The 22,820-nt window shown below is 39.2% G+C and overlaps 2 protein-coding genes across 2 annotated transcripts in view; both read right to left on the bottom strand.

The window, feature by feature from the left end:
- LOC307168614 (uncharacterized protein) overlaps nucleotides 1-22,820 on the bottom strand; it is a 31,325-nt gene that overhangs the window by 903 nt on the left and 7,602 nt on the right. The window contains exons 2-18 of the mRNA XM_079888743.1: nucleotides 22,362-22,739; nucleotides 21,932-22,094; nucleotides 21,647-21,796; nucleotides 21,394-21,551; nucleotides 21,119-21,295; nucleotides 20,773-20,914; nucleotides 20,459-20,646; nucleotides 20,206-20,347; nucleotides 19,893-20,063; nucleotides 3,132-3,403; nucleotides 2,123-2,285; nucleotides 1,881-2,030; nucleotides 1,621-1,778; nucleotides 1,347-1,523; nucleotides 1,137-1,278; nucleotides 860-1,047; nucleotides 563-704 (exon numbers count right to left, since the gene is read on the bottom strand). Of these exons, the coding sequence (XP_079744869.1) occupies nucleotides 563-704; nucleotides 860-1,047; nucleotides 1,137-1,278; nucleotides 1,347-1,523; nucleotides 1,621-1,778; nucleotides 1,881-2,030; nucleotides 2,123-2,285; nucleotides 3,132-3,403; nucleotides 19,893-20,063; nucleotides 20,206-20,347; nucleotides 20,459-20,646; nucleotides 20,773-20,914; nucleotides 21,119-21,295; nucleotides 21,394-21,551; nucleotides 21,647-21,796; nucleotides 21,932-22,094; nucleotides 22,362-22,544 (2,866 nt within the window). The 5' untranslated portion in view covers nucleotides 22,545-22,739. The remainder of the gene's footprint in view (nucleotides 1-562; nucleotides 705-859; nucleotides 1,048-1,136; nucleotides 1,279-1,346; nucleotides 1,524-1,620; nucleotides 1,779-1,880; nucleotides 2,031-2,122; nucleotides 2,286-3,131; nucleotides 3,404-19,892; nucleotides 20,064-20,205; nucleotides 20,348-20,458; nucleotides 20,647-20,772; nucleotides 20,915-21,118; nucleotides 21,296-21,393; nucleotides 21,552-21,646; nucleotides 21,797-21,931; nucleotides 22,095-22,361; nucleotides 22,740-22,820) is intronic.
- Nucleotides 5,168-18,243, bottom strand: LOC307168540 (cytochrome P450 2J2-like). The gene is made up of 9 exons (XM_079888647.1): nucleotides 17,888-18,243; nucleotides 11,747-11,909; nucleotides 11,505-11,654; nucleotides 11,245-11,402; nucleotides 10,965-11,141; nucleotides 10,725-10,866; nucleotides 10,448-10,635; nucleotides 10,145-10,286; nucleotides 5,168-6,071 (listed from the first exon to the last, which is right to left on the bottom strand). Exons 1-9 carry the CDS (start codon nucleotides 18,068-18,070, stop codon nucleotides 5,896-5,898), a joined length of 1,479 nt encoding a protein of 492 aa, XP_079744773.1. The 5' UTR covers nucleotides 18,071-18,243; the 3' UTR covers nucleotides 5,168-5,895.

The raw sequence follows: 22,820 nt of genomic DNA, 5'->3' as shown, positions 1-22,820 counted from the left end.
CTAGAAGTATGGCATCGCTACTAACCTAGGACAAATTTTCACTATGGTCACTATACTGTTACTGTATAGCTTTTCCAGCAACAAGCTTTGATGAGTATACAATTATAACGATAAGCCCAAACACTGGTTTATTGTCTGACAATTGCTCACTAAAATGCTCAATTCTCACTGTATGTACCATTGTAAGACTTGAACATTCAACCTAATGAATCAGTTCATCCTAAACGTCCTCTCTCACATGTAGCATTGTAACATCAATCAAAAACAACTGAACTGACCAATTCGATTCCTTATTCACTATGTTTTTGACTCGGCTCTGTTGTTGCATAACAGCTTGAGAGTTCATTCATTCACTGAGCCAGAAATACTACTTTGGTTACTAAATTATATACATCATAACATCGGTTAGTTTATTGCCCTCTTAATTCACTTCAATGTAGGTACATCAAGTTTAATTAGTGTGTCGTGTGCTTGTCTTGCTCTTGTGTGTTTAATACCATATTTAAAAAAAATACAAGCTTTTTGAGAAGTTATATCAGGTGGTGTGTTTACAAAATATTACCTGCTGAAAATGCCATGAAGGCATCTCTCTTCCGAAACTGGCCATTTTCATCCAAGAAGTGTCCTGGGTTAAAGGTGTCTGGGGTTTCCCATTCATTTGGATCATGCAGGACTGAAGACAGGTTTGTTGTCATAGAGGTGCCCTAATAAAGAGAGAATGAAAACTATTGCATTTATGCTGCATCCAGTACAGAAACAATGACTAGTTGTCTTAAGAATTTTATTCCAACATTCGATTATTTTCTGTTAAAATACCTAGATATCTATATTTCAATCAAGAATAGAATAGAATAAATACCTTAGGAATGAAGTACTCCCCTAGTGTTGTGTCTTTAGCAACTAGTTTAGGGAATCCCAGTGGAACAATATCCCCGAATCTTTGAATCTCATGGATAACAGCATCAGTGTATGGCATATTAACTCTGTCAGCCAAGCAAGGTTGACGTGACTGTCCAATCTCCCTGTCGATCTCTGCCTGGACTTTTTCTGAATGGGAAATACAAGTTAGTCCTAAAGTGGGGACATTTATGTGCAATATTCTGTAACCAGTAAATAAAAACTGAAACCACACTAACCCTGTATTTCTGGAAATTTGATCATAAAAAGTAGACCCCAGCGTAATGTAGTAGCAGAGGTCTCTGTCCCAGCCTCAATCACATCTAGGCAGGATACCACCAACCCTTCCATGTTAAAACCAGCCTCAGGATCACTCTTTTTCTTGAGGGTGGAGGGGGTAGAGTATTGAATTATTCAAACTTTTAATAAAAAAATCCAACTTTAGTTACCTTTTCCATCTCCACCAGGTAGCTGTCTATAAAGTCACGTGGGTTTGAAGGGTCCCAGTCCTCTCTGTGTTTGATGATCTCTCCTCTCAGGAAGTCTGTGATGATCTTATAGTTGGAGAACATCTGCTGGTGGGGGCCAGGTAAATATTCCAAGAGCCGAGGACACACATTATACAGCTGTAAGATGATATAGTGGGTGATGAAAACAGATTTTTTAATTATAATTAACTAGGAAGTTAGAATATTAAAGTGGTGTCTAAAGATGAATCAGTACCTGTGCTCTAAAAGTGCCTGCTAACTGAACACATTCATTGTCAAGACGCAGAATTCTTTGGTAATATTCATCATGATATTCAAAGCGTTGTCCAAATGTCATACAGGCAACGATATTTGAGACAGCACCGTGTAAGGTGGCCATAGGGTTGAAAGGTCCTGTTTGGGAGAAAGCATGAATATTTATCAAACTGGTAAATTGTTTTCATCCTTCTTTGCCCCAATGAACAAAAATTCTCCAGATGATTACATTTAATCTACCTTTTTCTGCCCTAAAACCATCACAAAGGTAGACACACTCTTGCTGGATGCTGAGCTCAAGACTTTTCTTCCCCTCTCCGAAAGTCCGCAAATGGAAGGCAGCAAACTTCCTATGCATCCGCCACAGGTATCCATTACTCATTGTTAAACCTACATAAAGTTTGATTATCACTAAGAAATCACCAACTCCATTTGAGAATAAAAATTGGTTTAATTTGAAGCATTATAGTCAGTTTACTTACCAATTCCCTTATAAGTTTTTTGAAACAGTGGGACATTTGGACGGTCAACGAAACTGTCAATCTGAGTAATGAGGGCCTCCTTTACCATTTTATATCCAGACACGATTATCATTTTATCACTGCCCACTCTTAGACTGAACACCTTCCCGTAGACATCAGCCAACTGAAATTACAAAAATAAAATAAAAGAATCATAAACTCTGATCTATTGCCTCAATGGTGTACAGTGTCTTTGGGCGGCTTACTGGGGCAACAGCCTTTTTAGGATTGTTTGTGATTTGGTCTTAGTGACGTAGGAGTCCTCTTGACTCCTAACTTTTCACAGATTTAGGTGAATGCTTTGTGAAATACTCTTAGAGCAAAAATTTAGGAGTCCTAAATTTAGGACCAACACGCCCATTATTTTTAAGAGTTATCCTAAATCGGCAAGTTAGGAGCTACTTTTTTAACTTAGAAATACAAAGAAAACCAAACAATACCACCATAACAAAACAAAAACATTAACATCACAGATACAGTGAATTATTACAGTGAGAACAATAACAATACACTGTTCAGACTTGAGGAAATCCACGAAGGGCTGCCATATGGTTTGGAACTGGCGATGAAATTTGGACTCCAAGTTGTATGACATGAAACAGTTCACCCAACCAAGCTTTGAAACATGGAGAGTCTGAAGATTTCCAGTTTAAAAGTATTGTTTTTTTTCGCAAGAGTCATGCCCATCAATAGAGGTTGTTGCTGAGAGTTTGGAAGAGTGTTTAATGTCTCAGAAGATCCGAGAATTGCAAGACCATGGTCTGGCTTAACCTCCTTTTGAAAAACTTTTGGGGAAAAAAGTTAGGAGCAACTTTTAGCCTTAAGATTTTTTGTGAATACGACCCCAGGAACATTGACATAGTCAAAACATGTTATAAGTACATAAACAAGAACATAAATGAAATAATTCCTAAAAACAAATGTAAACTGACAGACATGCACATTAAAAACTTATGAATTTAGCTACTACCTTATGCATGGTCCTAAAATCCATCTTAGTGAAGACAGTCCCCAGGAATGGCAGAGGCCATGGCCCTGGGGGGAAATTGGAAGGATTCTTATTTTTGATAATATCAGCAATGAGCAGAAATACAAAAAATAAAATGACCCAGATTTTAAAATCAAAGCTGTCAAATAAGATTTGTAAGAACATGGTGTTAGGGGAAATGACAGGTTCCCTTTGTCTTGTTTGAGATCTGTGGTCTGTAAAGTACTTATGTACAGGACTGGGAAATGTAAACACTGGAGGGGAGGAGTAGAGGGATATTACACAACATCTGAAGGGATCACTCCAGGTTCCAGGAAGGACAGACAATGAGACCCCTATGAACACACACACATATATATAACCTTATATGTAAATGTTTTTTTCTGCAACATGCATAGTAATATAATTGGCTATTCTTTATCTTTTCCCACTCTTTCATATTCTTTGGTACATTTTAGTATGTATAGTCATCACAAGTTCATTGCAGAGTTCAATCAGTTCTTGAAAAATGATTAACCTGAATCTGGTCACAAACATGTGCATTCTTATGAGCCAGTCTGGGCCCAGTGGGCCTGCCTATCTCTCTGTCTATCTGTTCTGCACATAGGCATAATAAATACATAGACGTCCTATTGGCCGCTGGATCGTATGTCAACGGCGCTGCCATATTGCGTACGGCAACTTTTCCATAACTCTCATAACGGGAATTGAGAAAAATGCCTGCTTCGTGTGCTGCTTGGGGCGGTCCAAATCACCGCACAATTGAAAACAGTCTCGGGGTATTACCTTTCACAAGCAAGACTGAACATTTGTTTCTGGTTGTATTTGGTCATTATATAATTAGAAATAGTAATGTTAGTTGGCCACCAGAGTCAGTCAGACTAAAATAGCTAGCGATAAATAAATGATTGTGTGACAGTGACAGGATGTCCATTTTTAGACATACGCTCCATGCCTAGTTAGCCATCCTCAGGGTATTTTGATTTTCTTTAAAGGGGTGGTTGAGTATGATTTCACTTTTCTAACTTTAGTTAGTGTGTAATGTTGCTGTTTGAGCATAAACAACATCTGCAAAGTTACAATACTCAAAGTTCAAAGCAAAGGAAGATATTTGCTCTTAAAGAAAAGGACTGTTGGGACTACACGACATTCCTCCCGGGTTAGTGACATCACTAACCCTAGAATTTACATAAACCCCGCCCCCGGGAACACACAGTCCATGTTGAGAAGAGGAAAAGTTGTTGTATAAGAGTACATTTGTGAGTCAGCTCAAACTTTAGCATCCATCTTTTCACATGCAATAGAAAGTCACTCTGTGTGCATCTCACAACAGTTCATATATGAGCAATTTATAGATTATCATGACAGAATATCCTAATTGAAGATAGTTAACTCCACATCAGCAACATAAATTCATCAACTAACCATTCAGAGACGTCCTGTTGCATTCTACATGTTGTCACTTCTTCTTGAGTCTCTTCATCTTTGTCTGACTCCGTTTAAACATTAAAGGCAGAACAGTTTCTGTCATTTTAGTGTGTCTGGTGAGGTAATAGCAGCTGCTAACACACACGAGCTCTTGAAACCCCGCCCTCTGCAGCAGCTCATTTGCATTTAAAGGGCCAGGCACAAAACGGTGCGTTTTTGCAAACCCTCAAAAAGTGACAACTTTAACTTGCTATATAAAAATATCTGTGGGGTATTTTGCGCTAAAACTTCACACACATACTGGGGACATCATAGATATATTTTATATCTTGTGAAAAGGGCATTTTACCACCCCTTTAACAAAATAATGCATTATAACTAGGACAATAGTATTTAATAGTGCATTGAATGTTGCCACAGGCTTGTATAAAATTATACAGGGATCCATTGGGAAAATTAAACCATTCATTTTGACATCTTATGTTTTCAAATAATTTTTAGTTAAAGTTTTTATATATATATATATATAATATAGAAGAAAAAAAAGAAAAAAAAAATATACACATCAAAATAACACTAAATAATTGACACAGGTGTCTATAATATTTTTATTAATACAAGATAGATATATTGATCTACATTTATACAATAGTCAACATTTGAAGTGGATCAAAAAAGTCCAAAAACAGATAACACAAGATCGGGTATTGAAATTCATGCATAACTTTGATGAAAGGTTTTGATCCATTTCAAATGTTGATTACTGTAGGCTACATAAGAACAAATAGCTATTAGCATTAAAACATTGTGAATATATTGGTCAAATATTACATCGGTAATATCTTAGTAACCGTAATTAGCAACAAAGAATAACTTACATGTTGGTAGATACAGGTGTCTACATTTTTTTTGTGTGTGTTTTTTTTTTTAAACAACACTAAAACTTTTTTTTTTGTATATTTTTTTGTATATTCAATATATACTTGTGTTAAAATTCTACTCTGAAGAAACAATTTTTCTTGAGTATGTAGCATTTATATAATTATCATGCAAGTGAGTAGATATTATATGATAATAGATACTTGTACACATGCTTTGTTGTTTCTTGTTCAAATTATAGCATATGTAGGCTGTGCTTGGAAAATAATCAGGTTGGGAAAACACTCAAAAACCGAACCTGTCCCCAAGTCATAATGCAAATATAAAAATAGAGTATTATTTGATACATTGCTTTCTATTCATCAATGCATTGAAACAGATATAATGGTAAAAAAGTAGAAAAAAAAAAAGATTAGACATATAAGAAACATTATACACTCTAACGTGAGGACACACAAATGCGGAAGGGAGCAGGAGCATATGTGAACCATATCTCGCCCTCCAAACTGGGTTCCTCTCCTGGACATTTGGAGATGGTGAATTGCTGCAGCAGGGAGGTGAAGAACAGGAAGATCACATTACGAGCCAGCTGCTCTCCCAAACACGCTCTCTTACCTGTAAGCAAATGTCATACGGCAAAATTACACTTCATATTGTAGCATTGAAAAGAAAAAGAAAACTAATTAGAAGTATGGCATCGCTACTAACCTAGGACAAATTTTCACTATGGTCACTAGCGTGACTGTTACTGTAGCTTTTCCAGCAACAAGCTTTGATGAGTATACAATTATAACAATAAGCCCAAACACTGTGGTGTTTGGGTCATTTTGACCCGGAGAGAATTTTCTTTTACCCCAAAATATTAGTTAATGTTATCGCTTTGGACTGAAACTTAGTGACTTGATTCACAGATGGTATAACTACCTTTCAAATGTTTTTTGACAATTTTCTTACTTTTTTAGGGGGGGTTTTGTCACCTTGTTACACTTGTGGTTTTCCCGGTCAAAAATGACCGGACTACAAAAAATTGCTTATAAATCACTTGTTATGCTATATTTTCACCCAATATTGGATTCAATCTTTTTGTCAACTTGTTCTCTTTCAATTAGGACTGGTTTTATATTTCTATTTGCATCTGATTAATTGTAGGCCTCATTTATTTGAGAGTAGGCATCTCATTTTTTGAGTAAAAAAAACATTATTTTTGAATAATTTTGGAAATTTTAAATAAAATCTGAAGAAAATTGGCACTGTTGATCACACTATTCTACTTTAATATTTCACCAGGAATTTTGTTTTGAAAAACTTTTATTTTGTACAAAATGGCACATTGTCACACTTGTGGTCTTCCCGGTCAAAAATGACCGGCCTACAAAAAATTGCTTATAAATCACTCTTTATGCAATATTATCACCCAATATTGGATTCAATCTTTTTGTCAACTTGTTCTCTTTCAATTAGGACTGGTTTTATATTTCTATTTGCATCTGATTAATTGTAGGCCTCATTTATTTGAGAGTAGGCATCTAAATTTTTGAGTAAAAAAATATTATTTTTGAATAATTTTGGAAAAATAAAATAAAATAAAATCTGAAGAAAATTGGCACTGTTGATCACACTAGTCTACTTTAATTTTTCACCAGGAATTTTGTTTTGAAAAACTTTTATTTTGTACAATATGGCACAGAGTTACACTTGTGGTGTTCCACTGGGCTATTGAGGGCCATTGTGGGCCATTGTTTCAATGGGCCATTGAAAGTGAATGGGAGAGACTAATGCAACCAATGAATGTAACAACAAAATAGGTATCATTTTAAAGCTTAGAATCTCAGCTTTTTAATGCATCTAATCCCTTTGATCAACTCCTAACGAGAGCCGAGTTATCACTCTATAGCAGAGTGTACCCCCCACAGGCGCCACCTAGCTGCAAAATAAATAATCATAATATTTTTCAAAACTATTACCTTGATCAACTTAAAATAGGTGTCATTTGAAAGCTTAGAGTCTGAAATTTACAATGAATGTAGCCAATTTGATAAACTCCAAAGTAGTGCTGAGTTATTTGCTGATAAATAGAAGAAAAAAAAATCATAATTTATAAACTACTTTTTTGTACTACATTCAGCAATATGTCAAATACATCATACAGCTCAGATAGTCCTGTGTCATATGTCATTTGAAAGGTCTCAATGAGTAGAATACAGCAAGCATAATTGTTTCAGGCTTTTTACTAAACTTGAGCGAGGTTTTTGTAAAAGAAGCCCTTCAAGAGACCCATGTGTAAACCATATATGAATGATGGAATTTTAGACACATTTCCGCTCGTAACTTCATGAAACATGCTCCGATTGTGGAAAATGACACATCATTATTTACAGCAGATGCTTACAATTAAGAGGAGTCCAAACTCAACATAATCCATCACTTATAACTAAAGATATTCCTCATGGAGTTCTAACACAAAAAATACCACAGACTCACATAGCCAAGCAAGGTAGCTTAGACTTGGCCTTTTTACTCGTATCTTCATGAAACATACATCAATCATGAACAATGACACATCGTTATTTACAGCAGGAGCTCACGATTAAAAAGAGCCCAAACTCAATATATTCCATCAATAAGATCTAAAGATATTCCTCATGGCGTTCTAACACAAAAAATACCACAGACGCACCTAGCCAAGTATATACTCATGAAGAACTTGTGTTTGGTTTTCGCTCATAACTTCACGAAGCATGCACAGATCGTAGAAAAATGTACATCACTATTTTCAGTAGACTATCACAATTAAAAAGAGCCCAAACTCAGCATAATCCATCACTCAGATCTAAATATATTCCAAATGGAGTTGTAACACACGAACCCCCACAGGCGCTCACAGAGCCTTGAATATAGATGTAGCCTAGCACGTATGTCGCGTTTTAACTCACAACTCAATGAAGCATGGATAAATTGTGGAAAATGGCACATCATTATTTACATGAGATTGTTAAGATTAAAAAGAGCCCAAACTCACCATAATCCATCACTCAGATCTAAAGATATTCCTCATGGACTTCTAACACATGTCTCTCCCATTCACTTTCAATGGCCCATTGAAACAATGGCCCTCAATGGCCCAGTGGAACACCACAAGTGTAATTCTGTGCCATTTTGTACAAAATAAAAGTTTTTCAAAACAAAATTCCTGGTGAAAAATTAAAGTAGAATAGTGTGATCAACAGTGCCAATTTTCTTCAGATTTTATTTAATATTTCCAAAATTATTCAAAAATAATGTTTTTTTTACTAAAAAAATGAGATGCCTACTCTCAAATAAATGAGGCCTACGATTAATCAGATGCAAATGGAAATATAAAACCAGTCCTAATTGAAAGAAAACAAGTTGACAAAAAGATTGAATCCAATATTGCGTGATAATACAACATAACAAGTGATTTATAAGCTATTTTTTGTAGGCCGGTCATTTTTGACCGGGAAGACCACAAGTGTGACAATGTGCCATTTTGTACAAAATAAAAGTTTTTCAAAACAAAATTCCTGGTGAAAAATTAAAGTAGGCTAGTGTGATCAACAGTGCCAATTTTCTTCAGATTTTATTTAATATTTCCAAAATTATTCAAAAATAATGTTTTTTTTTACTCAAAAAATGAGATCCCTACTGTCAAATAAATGAGGCCTACGATTATTCAGATGCAAATAAAAATATAAAACCAGTCTTAATTGAAAGAGAACAAGTTGACAAAAAGATTGAATCCAAAATTGGGTGATAATATTGCATAACGAGTGATTTATAAGCAATTTTTTGTAGGCCGGTCATTTTTGACCGGGAAGACCACAAGTGTGACAATGTGCCATTTTGTACAAAATAAAAGTTTTTCAAAACAAAATTCCTGGTGAAAAAATAAAGTAGACTAGTGTGATAAACAGTGCCAATTTTCTTCAGATTTTATTTAATATTTCCAAAATTATTAAAAAAAAAAAAAAAAAATGTACTCAAAAATTTAGATCCCTACTGTCAAATAAATGAGGCCTACGATTAATTAGATGCAAATAGAAATATAAAACCAGTCCTAATTGAAAGAGAACAAGTTGACAAAAAGATTGAATCCAATATTGGGTGAAAATATAGTATAATGAGAGATTTATAAGCTATTTTTTATAGTCCGGTCATTTTTGACCGGGAAGATCCCGGGGGTTATAGGGTTTTGAACACCACACAAGGGTTAATGTCTGACAATTGCTCACTAAAACGCTCAACTCTCAAAATTAAAATGTATGTAATTCATCACTCACTGTATGTAATTCATCCTAATGAATCAGTTCATCCTAAACGTCCTCTCTCACATGTAGCATTGTAACGTCAAACAAAAACAACTGACCAATTCGATTCCTTATTCACTATGTTTTTGACTCGGCTCTGTAAATGTATTGTGTCTGTTGCATAACAGCTTGAGAGTTCATTCATTCATTGAGCCAGAAAAACTACTTTGGTTACTAAATTATATACATCATAAGATCGGTTAGTTTATTGCCCTCTTAATTCACTTCAATGTAGGTACATCAAGTTTAATTAGTATGTCGTGTGCTAGTCTTGCTCTTGTGTATTTAATACCATATTAAAAAAATAAATACAAGCATATCACTTTTTGAGAAGTCATATCAGGTGTGTTTACAAAATATTACCTGCTGAAAATGGCATGAAGGCATCTCTCTTCCGAAACCGGCCATTTTCATCCAGGAAGTGTCCTGGGTTAAAGGTGTCTGGGGTTTCCCATTCATTTGGATCATGCAGGACTGAAGACAGGTTTGTTGTCATAGAGGTGCCCTAATAAAGAGAGAATGAAAACTATTGCATTTATGCTGCATCCAGTACAGAAACAATGACTGGTTGTCTTAAGAATTTTATTCCAACAAGATTATTTTCTATTAAAACTTAGATATCTATATTTCAAGCAAGAATAGAATAGAATAGAATAGAATAAATACCTTAGGAATGAAGTACCCCCCTAGTGTTGTGTCTTTAGCAACTTGTTTAGGGAATCCCAGTGGAACAATATCCCCGAATCTTTGAATCTCATGGATAACAGCATCAGTGTATGGCATATTAACTCTGTCAGCCAAGCAAGGTTGACGTGACTGTCCAATCTCCCTGTCGATCTCTGCCTGGACTTTTTCTGAATGGGAAATACAAGTTAGTCCTAAAGTGGGGACATTTATGTGCAATATTCTGTAACCAGTAAATAAAAACTGAAACCACACTAACCCTGTATTTCTGGAAATTTGATCATAAAAAGTAGACCCCAGCGTAATGTAGTAGCAGAGGTCTCTGTCCCAGCCTCAGTCATATCTAGGCAAGATATCACCAACCCTTCTATGTTAAAACCAGCCTCAGGATCACTCTTTTTCTTGAGGGGGGAGGGGGTAGAGTATTGAATTATTCAAATGAGGGGGGGGGGGGGGGGGATTATTCAAACTTTTAATAAAAAAATCCCACTTTAGTTACCTTTTCCATCTCCACCAGGTAGCTGTCTATAAAGTCACGTGGGTTTGAAGGGTCCCAGTCCTCTCTGTGTTTGATGATCTCTCCTCTCATGAAGTCTGTGATCTTCTTATAGTTGGAAAAAATGGTCTGGTGGGGGCCGGGTAAATATTCCAAGAGCCGAGGACACACATTATACAGCTGTAAGATGATATAGTGGGAGATAAAAATATTTTTTAATTATAATTAACTAGGAAGTTAGAATATTAAAGTGGTGTCTAAAGATGCTGTCATGAATCAGTACCTGTGCTCTAAAAGTGCCTGCTAACTGAATACATTCATTGTCAAGACGCAGAATTCTTTGGTAATATTCATCATGATATTCAAAGCGTTGTCCAAATGTCATACAGGCAACGATATTTGAGACAGCACCGTGTAAGGTGGCCATAGGGTTGAAAGGTCCTGTTTGGGAGAAAGCATGAATATTTATCAAACTGGTAAATTGTTTTCATCCTTCTTTGCCCCAATGAACAATAATTCTCCAGTTGATTACATTTAGTCTACCTTTTTCTGCCCTAAAAGCATCACAGAGGTAGACACACTCTTGCTGGATGCTGAGCTCAAGACTTTTCTTCCCATCTCCGAAAGTCCGCAAATGGAAGGCAGCAAACTTCCTATGCATCCGCCACAGGTATCCACTACTCAATGTTAAACCTACATAAAGTTTGATTATCACTAAGAAATCACCAACTCCATTTGAGAATAAAAATTGGTTTAATTTTAAGCATTATAGTCAGTTTACTTACCAAGTCCCTTATAAATTTTGTGAAACAGTGGGACATTTGGACGGTCAATGAAACTGTCAATGTGAGTAATGAGGGCCTCCTTTACCATTTTATATCCAGACACGATTATCATTTTATCACTGCCCACTCTTAGACTGAACACCTTCCCGTAGACATCAGCCAACTGAAATTCAAAAAATAAAATTCCTTTTAAATATAATTTTTTTTATTTCTTTTTTCTTTATATTCTTTATTTAAAATAAAATAAAAACTTTTCACAAATTTAGGTGAATGCTTTGTGAAATACTCTTAGAGCAAAAAATTTAGGAGTCCTAAATTTAGGACCAACACGCTGTCACGGTTCATGAATCGGCTGTCTCATGCTGATGTGTCTGTGTGAATGTAATTGTGTGGGTGTGGTTACTCGTTGTGTCGATTAGTGTCGCCAGCTGTCTTCAATCCCAGTTCCCTTTATATGCCCAGTAATTTTCCCTCTCATGTTGTCAGATCGTTGTGGTTGTTCCTCGGTGTGTGTCCTGTTCCTGTGCCTCGTCTGAAAAGTTCTTCGTCTGGATTTTCGTCAGTTCTTCGTGTCGTCTGATGTCCCACGGTTCCTGGTTGTTTCACTCGAGCACGCTGTTCACCGCACCACCACCGGATCGCCATCTCGTCCCTGCTTCATCTCCACCTGAGTGTTTGTCCCCGACCTGTGTCTTCATCTGACCGCTTTCAAATAAACTGAGATTTTTACTTGCATTTGCATCTTCCCGTTATTTCTTCACAGAACGATCTGACCACATCATGGATGCAGCAAGCACGTCCCAGATCAACGATTTCATCGCCCACAGTATCTCACGTATGGACCAACAAGAGGAAAGCATCTCGGGCACAGGTCGTGCGGTGCAAGCACTCGTGAAGCAGGTGTCCGAGCTCACCCAACAGGTACAACTTCTACGGACTCCCACTGCGCCCCCCACGCCGCCCGTTCCCCCACCACCAGCACCTGCTGCAGCTGATCGCCCAGAGCCACGCCTACCCACACCTGAGGGTTATTCCGGCGAGCCAGAGTTTTGCAGAGCGTTCCTCACGAGATGTTCCATGCATTTCGCTCTACAGCCACGCACTTTCCAGAGTGAACAGGCGAAGGTGGCATTTGTTTTGACCCTGCTGTCAGGAAGAGCAGCACTTTGGGGAACGGCGGTGTGGGAGAACGGAGACAACTGCTGCACCTCGTTCCAGGCACTCTCCGAAGAAATGAAGAGGGTATTCGATCGTGCTGTGGCGGGTAAGGAGGCGGCCAGATTACTCGCCGAACTGAGACAGGGAGAAGGCTCGGTGGCGGACTTTTCTATCCGGTTCCGCACCCTGGCCGCAGAGTGCCGTTGGAACGAGGAGGCGCAGTGGGATATGTTCCTGCATGGGCTGGCTGACCGCGTTCAAAGAGAAATTTATGCTTTGGACTTACCCGAGACGCTAAATGGATTGGTGGAACTTGCTTTGAGAGTAGACGCTCGACTGAATCGTGTGACCAGATTGACGCGTACCAGCCATCCACAGCCCAGCACGGAGGATTTCCAGCCCAGTGGCGCGAGCGCAGTCAGCCCCGCATTCGATCATGAGCCCATGCAGGTGGGGAGAGCTCGGCTTTCCCGGGAGGAGAGGGAAAGGCGGAGATCCCAAGGACTCTGTCTGTACTGTGGCCGGGCGGGCCATTTCATCCATGCCTGCCCGGTAAAAGGGGTAGCCCGGTAGTAAGTATGAGGCTACTATCGGGTGGGATCTCCGCCGAGAAGACCTCATCACCATCATCGACCCTCCTCCCGGTAAGACTGAGATGGCGAACGTCGTCGCACTGCACCAACGCATTACTGGATTCGGGAGCAGAGGGTAATTTCATGGACTTCAAACTTGCACTTAAGCTTCAAATCCCCATCACTCCTCTCTCACACCAGATTACTGTCAACGCACTCAATGGTCAAGAACTCCCCCGGATTACTCATTCCACTGAAAGAATCACCCTCATCACTTCTGGCAATCACACGGAACTCATTTCATTCCTCCTCATGGACTCACCACTTGCACCAGTGGTTTTGGGACACCCGTGGCTTTCCAGACACAACCCCCGTGTCGACTGGTGCACTAACACTGTTTCCACATGGAGTAACCACTGTCATGAGTCCTGTTTAGTGTCTGCCTGTCCTTCTGTGTCTGGTTCTGTGTTTCAGAGTGAGGCGGCGGATTTGTCTAACGTGCCCGCAGAGTACCTCGACCTGAAGGAGGTGTTCAGTAAGTCTCGTGCTGCTTCTCTTCCTCCGCATCATTCCTATGACTGTGCAATAGATCTACTGCCAGGTAAATCTCCGCCTAAGGGCAAACTTTACTCTCTTTCTGTTCCCGAGAGGGAGGCCATGGAGAAATATATTTCTGATTCTCTAGCCTCTGGGTTCATCCAACCTTCCTCTTCTCCTGCGGGGGCGGGGTTCTTTTTCGTTGGAAAGAAGGATGGTTCTCTGCGACCTTGCATTGATTACCGAGAGCTGAACAACATCACGGTAAAGAATTCTTATCCTTTGCCGTTGATGTCTTCAGCTTTCGAGAGGTTGCAGGGAGCATCTATTTTCACGAAACTGGACTTACGTAATGCATATCATTTGGTTCGCATCAGGAAGGGGGATGAATGGAAAACCGCTTTTAATACCCCTAGAGGACACTTTGAATATTTGGTTATGCCCTTCGGGCTTTCCAACAGTCCAGCGGTTTTCCAGGCACTCGTTAATGACGTGTTGAGAGACATGGTAGATCAGTTCATATATGTTTACCTGGATGACATATTGATTTTTTTTCTTCGTCTCTCCAGGAACACGTTCAACACGTCAGACGAGTGCTCCAGAGGTTGTTAGAGAATGGGCTTTTTGTCAAGGCGGAGAAATGCGCGTTTCATGCACAGTCTGTTCCTTTCCTAGGGTACATCATCTCTTCTGAGGGAGTGCGCATGGATCCTGACAAGGTTAAGGCTGTGGTAGATTGGCCAAGTCCAGATTCCCGTAAGGCCCTACAGCGGTTTCTGGGGTTCGCCAATTTTTACCGGCGTTTCATTCGCAATTTCAGCCAACTAGTCGCACCTCTGACTGCCTTGACCTCCCCCCGAACGACGTTCAGGTGGTAGAACACTGCCGAGGCAGTGTTCAACAACCTCAAGAGTCGCTTCGTTTCGGCTCCCATTCTTGTCACACCTGATCCCACACGTCAGTTTGTGGTGGAGGTCAACGCGTCAGAGGTGGGAGTAGAAGCAGTGCTTTCACAACGCGCTTCCTCAGACGACAAGATGCATCCCTGCGCGTTTTTCTCTCATCGACTATCGCCTGCCGAACGTAATTATGACATTGGTAACAGAGTTGTTGGCAGTCAAGTTAGCGTTGGAGGAGTGGCGTCATTGGTTAGAGGGTTCGGGGGTACCCTTTATCGTCTGGACCGATCATAAGAATCTTGAGTACATCAGATCGGCTAAAAGACTCAACTCCAGGCAGGCTCGGTGGGCTCTTTTTTTCGGACGTTTTGATTTTGTTCTCTCGTACCGCCCGGGTTCCAAAAACATCAAACCCGATTCTTTATCTCGTATTTTTGATCCATCCGAACGCCCGGTGACTCCCGAGTGTATTTTACCTGAGAAGGTTGTCATCTCCACCCTAGTATGGGAGGTCGAATCGAGGGTCAAGACAGCCTTAGAAGGGGTAATGCCTCCGCCTGGTTGCCCACCGGGTAGTTTGTTTGTTCCGGAGGGGTTACGGTCCGACGTTATTCGATGGGGTCATTGCTCCAACGTGGCTTGTCATCCAGGAGTGACGCGAACCAGTTTTTTAGTTAAACAACGATTCTGGTGGCCATTAATGGCTCGCGACATTCACGATTTTGTGTTGGCTTGCTCAGTTTGTGCCACTGGTAAGACATCTAACCAGCCCCCAGATGGGTTACTTCGACCGCTGTCTGTCCCTTCGAGACCCTGGTCCCACATCGCTCTAGATTTTGTCACCGCCCTCCAGAGGCATGACGGTTGTTTTAACCGTAGTGGACCGGTTCTCGAAGGCGGCACATTTCATCCCCTTGCCCAAATTACCTTCAGCCAAGGAGACAGCGGTCACAGTCATAGATCACGTCTTTCGGTTACATGGCCTCCCGATGGACGTGGTCTCTGACAGAGGTTCCCAATTCGTGTCCAAATTTTGGCGAGAATTTTGTAAGTTACTGGGGGCCACGGTCAGTCTGTCCTCGGGCTATCACCCCCAGAGCAATGGCCAGTCTGAGCGAGCCAATCAGGACCTCGAGAGAATGTTGCGATGTTTGGTTGCCAAGAATCCTTCGTCCTGGAGCCAACAGCTTTCTATGGTGGAGTACGCCCACAATTCGTTACCAGTGTCATCCACGGGCCTCTCGCCATTTGAGTGTAGTTTAGGTTACCAGCCACCAATTTTTCCTAGTCTGGAATCCGAAGTCGCGGTCCCCTCCGCTCACGCATTCGTCCAGAGGTGTCGCCGTACTTGGACTAGAGCCCGTGAGACTCTACTCCAAGCAGGGCGGCGCATGAAGGCCAAGGCCGACCGCCACCGGTCAAAGCCTCCCGTTTACGTCGTGGGTCAAAAAGTGTGGCTTTCTACCAAGAATATTCCGCTCCGCTCCGTGTCTAACAAGTTAGCGCCCAAATTCATTGGCCCGTTTCCTGTCACCAAAATTATTAGTCCGGTGACAGTCCGACTCAAACTTCCTCCTGCGTACAGGAGAATTCACTCCGCCTTCCATGTGTCTAAAATCAAGCCCGTGTTTTATTCTCACATTAATCCGCCTGCCCCGGTTCCCCCCCCGCCGCGACTCGTAGATGGGGAACCCACCTATTTGGTACATCGCATTCTGGACTCGAGACGGAGGGGACGCGGATTTCAGTACTTGGTGGACTGGGAGGGTTACGGTCCGGAGGAGAGAAGTTGGGTACCTGCTAGAGACATTCTGGATCACTCCCTTATCGATGATTACAATCGACAGGTAAGGTTGTCTGGGAACGCCAGGAGGCGTTCCTAGGGAGAGGGGTACTGTCACGGTTCATGAATCGGCTGTCTCATGCTGATGTGTCTGTGTGAATGTAATTGTGTGGGTGTGGTTACTCGTTGTGTCGATTAGTGTCGCCAGCTGTCTTCAATCCCAGTTCCCTTTATATGCCCAGTAATTTTCCCTCTCATGTTGTCAGATCGTTGTGGTTGTTCCTCGGTGTGTGTCCTGTTCCTGTGCCTCGTCTGAAAAGTTCTTCGTCTGGATTTTCGTCAGTTCTTCGTGTCGTCTGATGTCCCACGGTTCCTGGTTGTTTCACTCGAGCACGCTGTTCACCGCACCACCACCGGATCGCCATCTCGTCCCTGCTTCATCTCCACCTGAGTGTTTGTCCCCGACCTGTGTCTTCATCTGACCGCTTTCAAATAAACTGAGATTTTTACTTGCATTTGCATCTTTCCGTTATTTCTTCACACACGCCCATTATTTTTAAGAGTTCTCCTAAATCGGCAAGTAAAGGAGCTACTTTTTAAATTTTTTTTAATTTAAATTTTTTACATATGTTTCAACTTAGGAATACAAAGAAAACCAAACAATACCACCATAACAAAACAAAAACATTAACATCACAGATACAGTGAATTATTACAGTGAGAACAATAACAATACACTGTTCAGACTTGAGGAAATCCACGAAGGGCTGCCATATGGTTTGGAACTGGCGAAAATGAAATTTGGACTCCAAGTTGTATGACATGAAACAGTTCACCCAACCAAGCTTTGAAACATGTAGAGTCTGAAGATTTCCAGTTTAAAAGTATTGTTTTTTTTCGCAAGAGTCATGCCCATCAATAGAGGTTGTTGCTGAGAGTTTGGAAGAGTGTTTAATGTCTCAGAAGATCCGAGAATTGCAAGACCATGGTCTGGCTTAACCTCCTTTTGAAAAACTTTTGGGGAAAAAAGTTAGGAGCAACTTTTAGCCTTAAGATTTTTTGTGAATACGACCCCAGGAACATTGACATAGTCAAAACATGTTATAAGTACATAAACAAGAACATAAATGAAATCATTCCTAAAAACAAATGTAAACTGACAGACATGCAAATTAAAAACTTTAGCTACTACCTTATCCATGGTCCTAAAATCCATCTTAGTGAAGACAGTCCCCAGGAATGGCAGAGGCCATGGCCCTGGGGGGAAATTGGAAGGATTCTTATTTTTGATAATATCAGCAATGAGCAGAAATACAAAAATTAAAATGATCCAGATTTTAAAATCAAAGCTGTCAAATAAGATTTGTAAGAACATGGTGTTAGGGGAAATGACAGGTTCCCTTTGTCTTGTTTGAGATCTGTGGTCTGTAAAGTACTTATGTACAGGACTGGGAAATGTAAACACTGGAGGGGAGGAGTAGAGGGATATTACACAACATCTGAAGGGATCACTCCAGGTTCCAGGAAGGACAGATAATGAGACCCCATGAACACACACACACACACATATATATATATATATATATATATAACCTTAAATGTTTTTTTCTGCAACATGCATAGTAATATAATTGGCTATTCTTTATCTTTTCCCACTCTTTCATATTCTTTGGTACATTTTAGTATGTACAGTGATCACAAGTTCATTGCAGAGTTCAATCAGTTCTTGAAAAATGATTAACCTGAATCTGGTCACAAACATGTGCATTCTTATGAGCCAGTCTGGGCCCAGTGGGCCTGCCTATCTCTCTGTCTATCTGTTCTGCACATAGGCATAATAAATACATAGACGCCCTATTGGCCGCTGGATCGTATGTCAACGGCGCTGCCATATTGCGTACGGCAACTTTTCCATAACTCTCATAATGGAAATTGAGAAAAATGCCTGCTTCGTGTGCTGCTTGGGGCGGTCCAAATCACCGCACAATTGAAAACAGTCTCGGGGTATTACCTTTCACAAGCAAGACTGAACATTTGTTTCTGGTTGCATTTGGTCATTATATATTTAGATAGAAATAGTAATGTTAGTTGGCCACCAGAGTCAGTCAGACTAAAATAGCTAGCGATAAATAAATGATTGTGTGACATTGACGGGATGTCCATTTTTAGACATATGCATATTTTTTTAACAAAATAATGCATTATAATGTAGGACAATAGTATTTAATAGTGCATTGAATGTTGCCGGCTTGTATAAAATTATACAGGGATCCAGTGGGAAAATTAAACCATTCATTTTTACATCTTATGTTTTCAATTAATTTTTAGTTTAAGTTTTATGATTTGTTTTGTTTTTTGTCATTTTAATTATTTTTGTCTATATTTTTGTTTTATATAACAAAATATAGAAAAAATGTATATATATATATATATATATATATATATACATCAAAATAACACTAAATAATTGACACAGGTGTCTATAATATTTTTATTAATACAAGATAGATATATTGATCTACATTTATACAGTAGTCAACATTTGAAGTGGATCAAAAAAGTCCAAAAACAGATAACACAAGATCGGGTATTGTTCAGAATTCATGCATAACTTTGATGAAAGGTTTTGATCCATTTCAAATGTTGATTACTGTAGGCTACATCAGAACAAATAGCTATTAGCATTAAAACATTGTGAATATATTGGTCAAATATTACATCGGTAATATCTTAGTAACCGTTATTAGCAACAAAGAATAACTTACATGTTGGTAGATACAGGTGTCTACATTTTTTGTGTGTGTGTTTTTTTTTAAACAACACTAAAACGTTTTTTTTTTGTATATTTTTTTGTATATTCAATATATACTTGTGTTAAAATTCTACTCTGAAGAAACAATTTTTCTTGAGTATGTAGCATTTATATAATTATCATGCAAGTGAGTAGATATTATACGATAATTGATACTTGTATACATGCTTCATTGTTTCTTGTTCAAATTATAGCATATGTAGGCTGTGCTTGGAAAATAAACACTCAAAAACCGAACCTGTCCCCAAGTCATAATGCAAATATAAAAATAGAGTATTATTTGATACATTGCTTTCTATTCATCAATGCATTGAAACAGATATAATGGTAAAAAAAATAGAAGAAAAAAAAGATTAGACATATAAGAAACATTATACACTCTAACGTGAGGACAAACAAATGCGGAAGGGAGCAGGAGCATATGTGAACCATATCTCGCCCTCCAAACTGGGTTCCTCTCCTGGACATTTGGAGATGGTGAATTGCTGCAGCAGGGAGGCGAAGTATAAGAAGAGCTCCAGACGAGCCAGTTGCTCTCCCAAACACGCTCTCTTACCTGTAAGCAAATGTCATGAGCTCAAGTTAAAATTCATAAAAATATTTAATATTGACCCAAAGTCAATGAAAAGGACTAAATACAAGCATATCACTTTTTGAGAAGTTACTGTATATCCGGTGGTGTGTTTACAAAATATTACCTGCTGAAAATGGCATGAAGGCATCTCTCTTCCGAAACTGGCCATTTTCATCCAGGAAGTGTCCTGGGTTAAAGGTGTCTGGGGTTTCCCATTCATTTGGATCATGCAGGACTGAAGACAGGTTTGTTGTCATAGAGGTGCCCTAATAAAGAGAGAATGAAAACTTTACTATTCTAGACACGACTAGACCCCAAAATAGAATAGAATAGAATAGAATAGAATAGAATAGAATAGAATAGAATAGAATAAATACCTTAGGAATGAAGTACTCCCCTAGTGTTGTGTCTTTAACAGCTTGTTTAGGGAATCCCAGGGGAACAACATTCCCAAATCTTTGAATCTCATGGATAACAGCATCAGTGTATGGCATATTAACTCTGTCAGCCAAGCAAGGTTGACGTGACTGTCCAATCTCCCTGTCGATCTCTGCCTGGACTTTTTCTGAATGAGAAATATACAGTAAGTATATTGTGTGTTTTCAGACAAACTTATTCATGGAAGGCTTATGGACCTGATGGATTCCCAAGCTAATTACTCCCGCATTAAAAATCAGAAAAGTACACTCACCTTGTATTTCTGGGAACTTGATCATAAAAAGCAGACCCCAGCGCAATGTTGTAGTTGCGGTTTCTGTCCCGGCTTCAATTAGGTCTAGACAAGTCACCACTAACCCTTCTATGTTAAAACCAGCCTCGGGGTCACTCTTTTTCTGGAAAGAGTAGGAGTCAACACAAAAAATGTGCAAGAAAATATGCATACACATTAGTTCTTCACAAGCACGGCACTCTCTTTTTAAAATAGTGTCTCAGGCTGATCAAATGGCAATATCAAAACAAATGCTTGCAAATTTACCCTGTTTACTCAAAGTATTTCAAAAGCATGATAAAACAAATTCCTACTTTAGTTACTGTACCTTTTCCATCTCAGTCAGGTAGTTGTCTATAAAGTCACGTGGGTTTGAAGGGTCCCAGTCCTCTCTGTGTTTGATGATCTCTCCTCTCAGGAAGTCTGTGATCTTCTTATAGTTGGAAAAAATGGTCTGGTGGGGGCCGGGTAAATATTCCAAGAGCCAAGGACACACATTATACAGCTGTAAGATGATATAGTGGGTGATGAAAATATATTTTTAATTAGAATTAATCAAAGGAAGTGAGAATATTAAGTGTGGATGCTGTCATGAATCAGTACCTGTGCTCTAGGAGAGCCTGCTAACTGAATGCATTCGGTGTCAAGACGCAGAATTCTTTGGTAACATTCATCATGATAATCAAAACGTTGTCCAAATATCAAGCACGAGATGATATTTGAAACAGCGCTGTTTAAGGTGACCATGGGGTTGAAAGGTGCTATTTGAAAGAAAACACAGTTATGTATATGTATACATAAGGATATGTCATTATTTGGCAAGTTCTTCCAAATTCATTTAGAATTCAGATGATACCCTTTTCTGCCCTAAAAGCATCACAGAGGTAGACACACTCTTGCTGGATGCTGAGCTCAAGACTTTTCTTCCCCTCTCCAAAGGTCCGCAAATGGGAGACAGCAAACTTCCTATGCATCCGCCACAGGTATCCATTACTCAGTATTGTACCTTCATAATATGAATGAATGAAAGAATTTCAAGAACTAAACAGGTACTGTTTATTAGCAACTAATGTTTTGAATTTTGACTAGTTTACAGTGTTGCCTTTTTAAGCAAAAAAGTCATAATGATCGGTGTACTTACCAAGTCCCTTAAATGTTTTTTGAAACAGTGGGACATTTGGACGGTCAACGAAACTGTCAATGTGAGTAATGAGGGCCTCCTTTACCATTTTATATCCAGACACGATTATCAATTTATCACTGCCCACTCTTAGACTGAACACCTTCCCGTAGACATCAGCCAACTAAAATTAAAAAATAAAATAAAAAGTATCATAATAATAATATATATATATATATATATATATATATATATATATATATATATATATATATATATATATATATATATACAGAGTAACTTGTATATAGTACAGTCAACTTGCTAACATCCACTATTCTTTTAATCAAGAAATAGGGCAATATAAAAGAAATCCTGTCTAAAATGAATGTCAATCGACATACATGAACTTAAACATTTATGCATTTAATTTAACATAATTTGCTCCTACCTTATCCATGTTCTTAAAATCTATCTCAGTGAAGACATTTCCCAGGAATGGTAAAGGCCAGGGTCCTGGGGGGAACCTGGAAGGATTCCTATATTTGATAATATCTGCAAGAAGCAGTAAAACAAAACTTAATATGATCCAGCTTTTGAAATCAAAGCACTGATACATAAACTGCAGGATCATGATGTTTAAAAAATGGCACGTTCCCTTTTTCAGAGAATATCAAAGCACTGGAGTTGTCAGTAGCAGTCTGTAAATGCAAATGGACCGTCGTTAATGCGTTTAAGCGATGCAACTGGTGGTGGGACGTCCGCTGCCTGCACCAGGCCCCTCCCTTTACACGGCCATTTCACACCCCTGTCGATGTTTGGGACGACCCTGATGAGAAAGGTATTAGTGGAGAGAGATTACAAAAGTCCCTCCAGATTACAGAAAACTGGCCAACTGATATGTACTATC

The sequence above is a fragment of the Squalius cephalus genome (assembly GCF_949319135.1).
Source record: "Squalius cephalus genome assembly, chromosome: 12".
NCBI lineage: Eukaryota > Metazoa > Chordata > Actinopteri > Cypriniformes > Leuciscidae > Squalius > Squalius cephalus.
Note: the sequence above shows the minus strand (reverse complement) of the source record. Positions and strands in the feature narration are given on the sequence as shown.

What these genes read in the sequence shown, in the direction of transcription:
- LOC307168540 (XM_079888647.1), bottom strand. Translation starts at nt 18,070, where the DNA reads ATGTTCTTACAAATCTTATTTGACAGCTTTGATTTTAAAATCTGGATC. An exon ending in CAGGCACTTTTAGAGCACAG is followed by an intron (nt 11,142 to 11,244) that starts GTACTGATTCAT and finishes ATCATCTTACAG; the next exon opens with CTGTATAATGTGTGTCCTCG. An exon ending in CTTCATGCCATTTTCAGCAG is followed by an intron (nt 6,072 to 10,144) that starts GTAATATTTTGT and finishes ATTTGCTTACAG; the next exon opens with GTAAGAGAGCGTGTTTGGGA.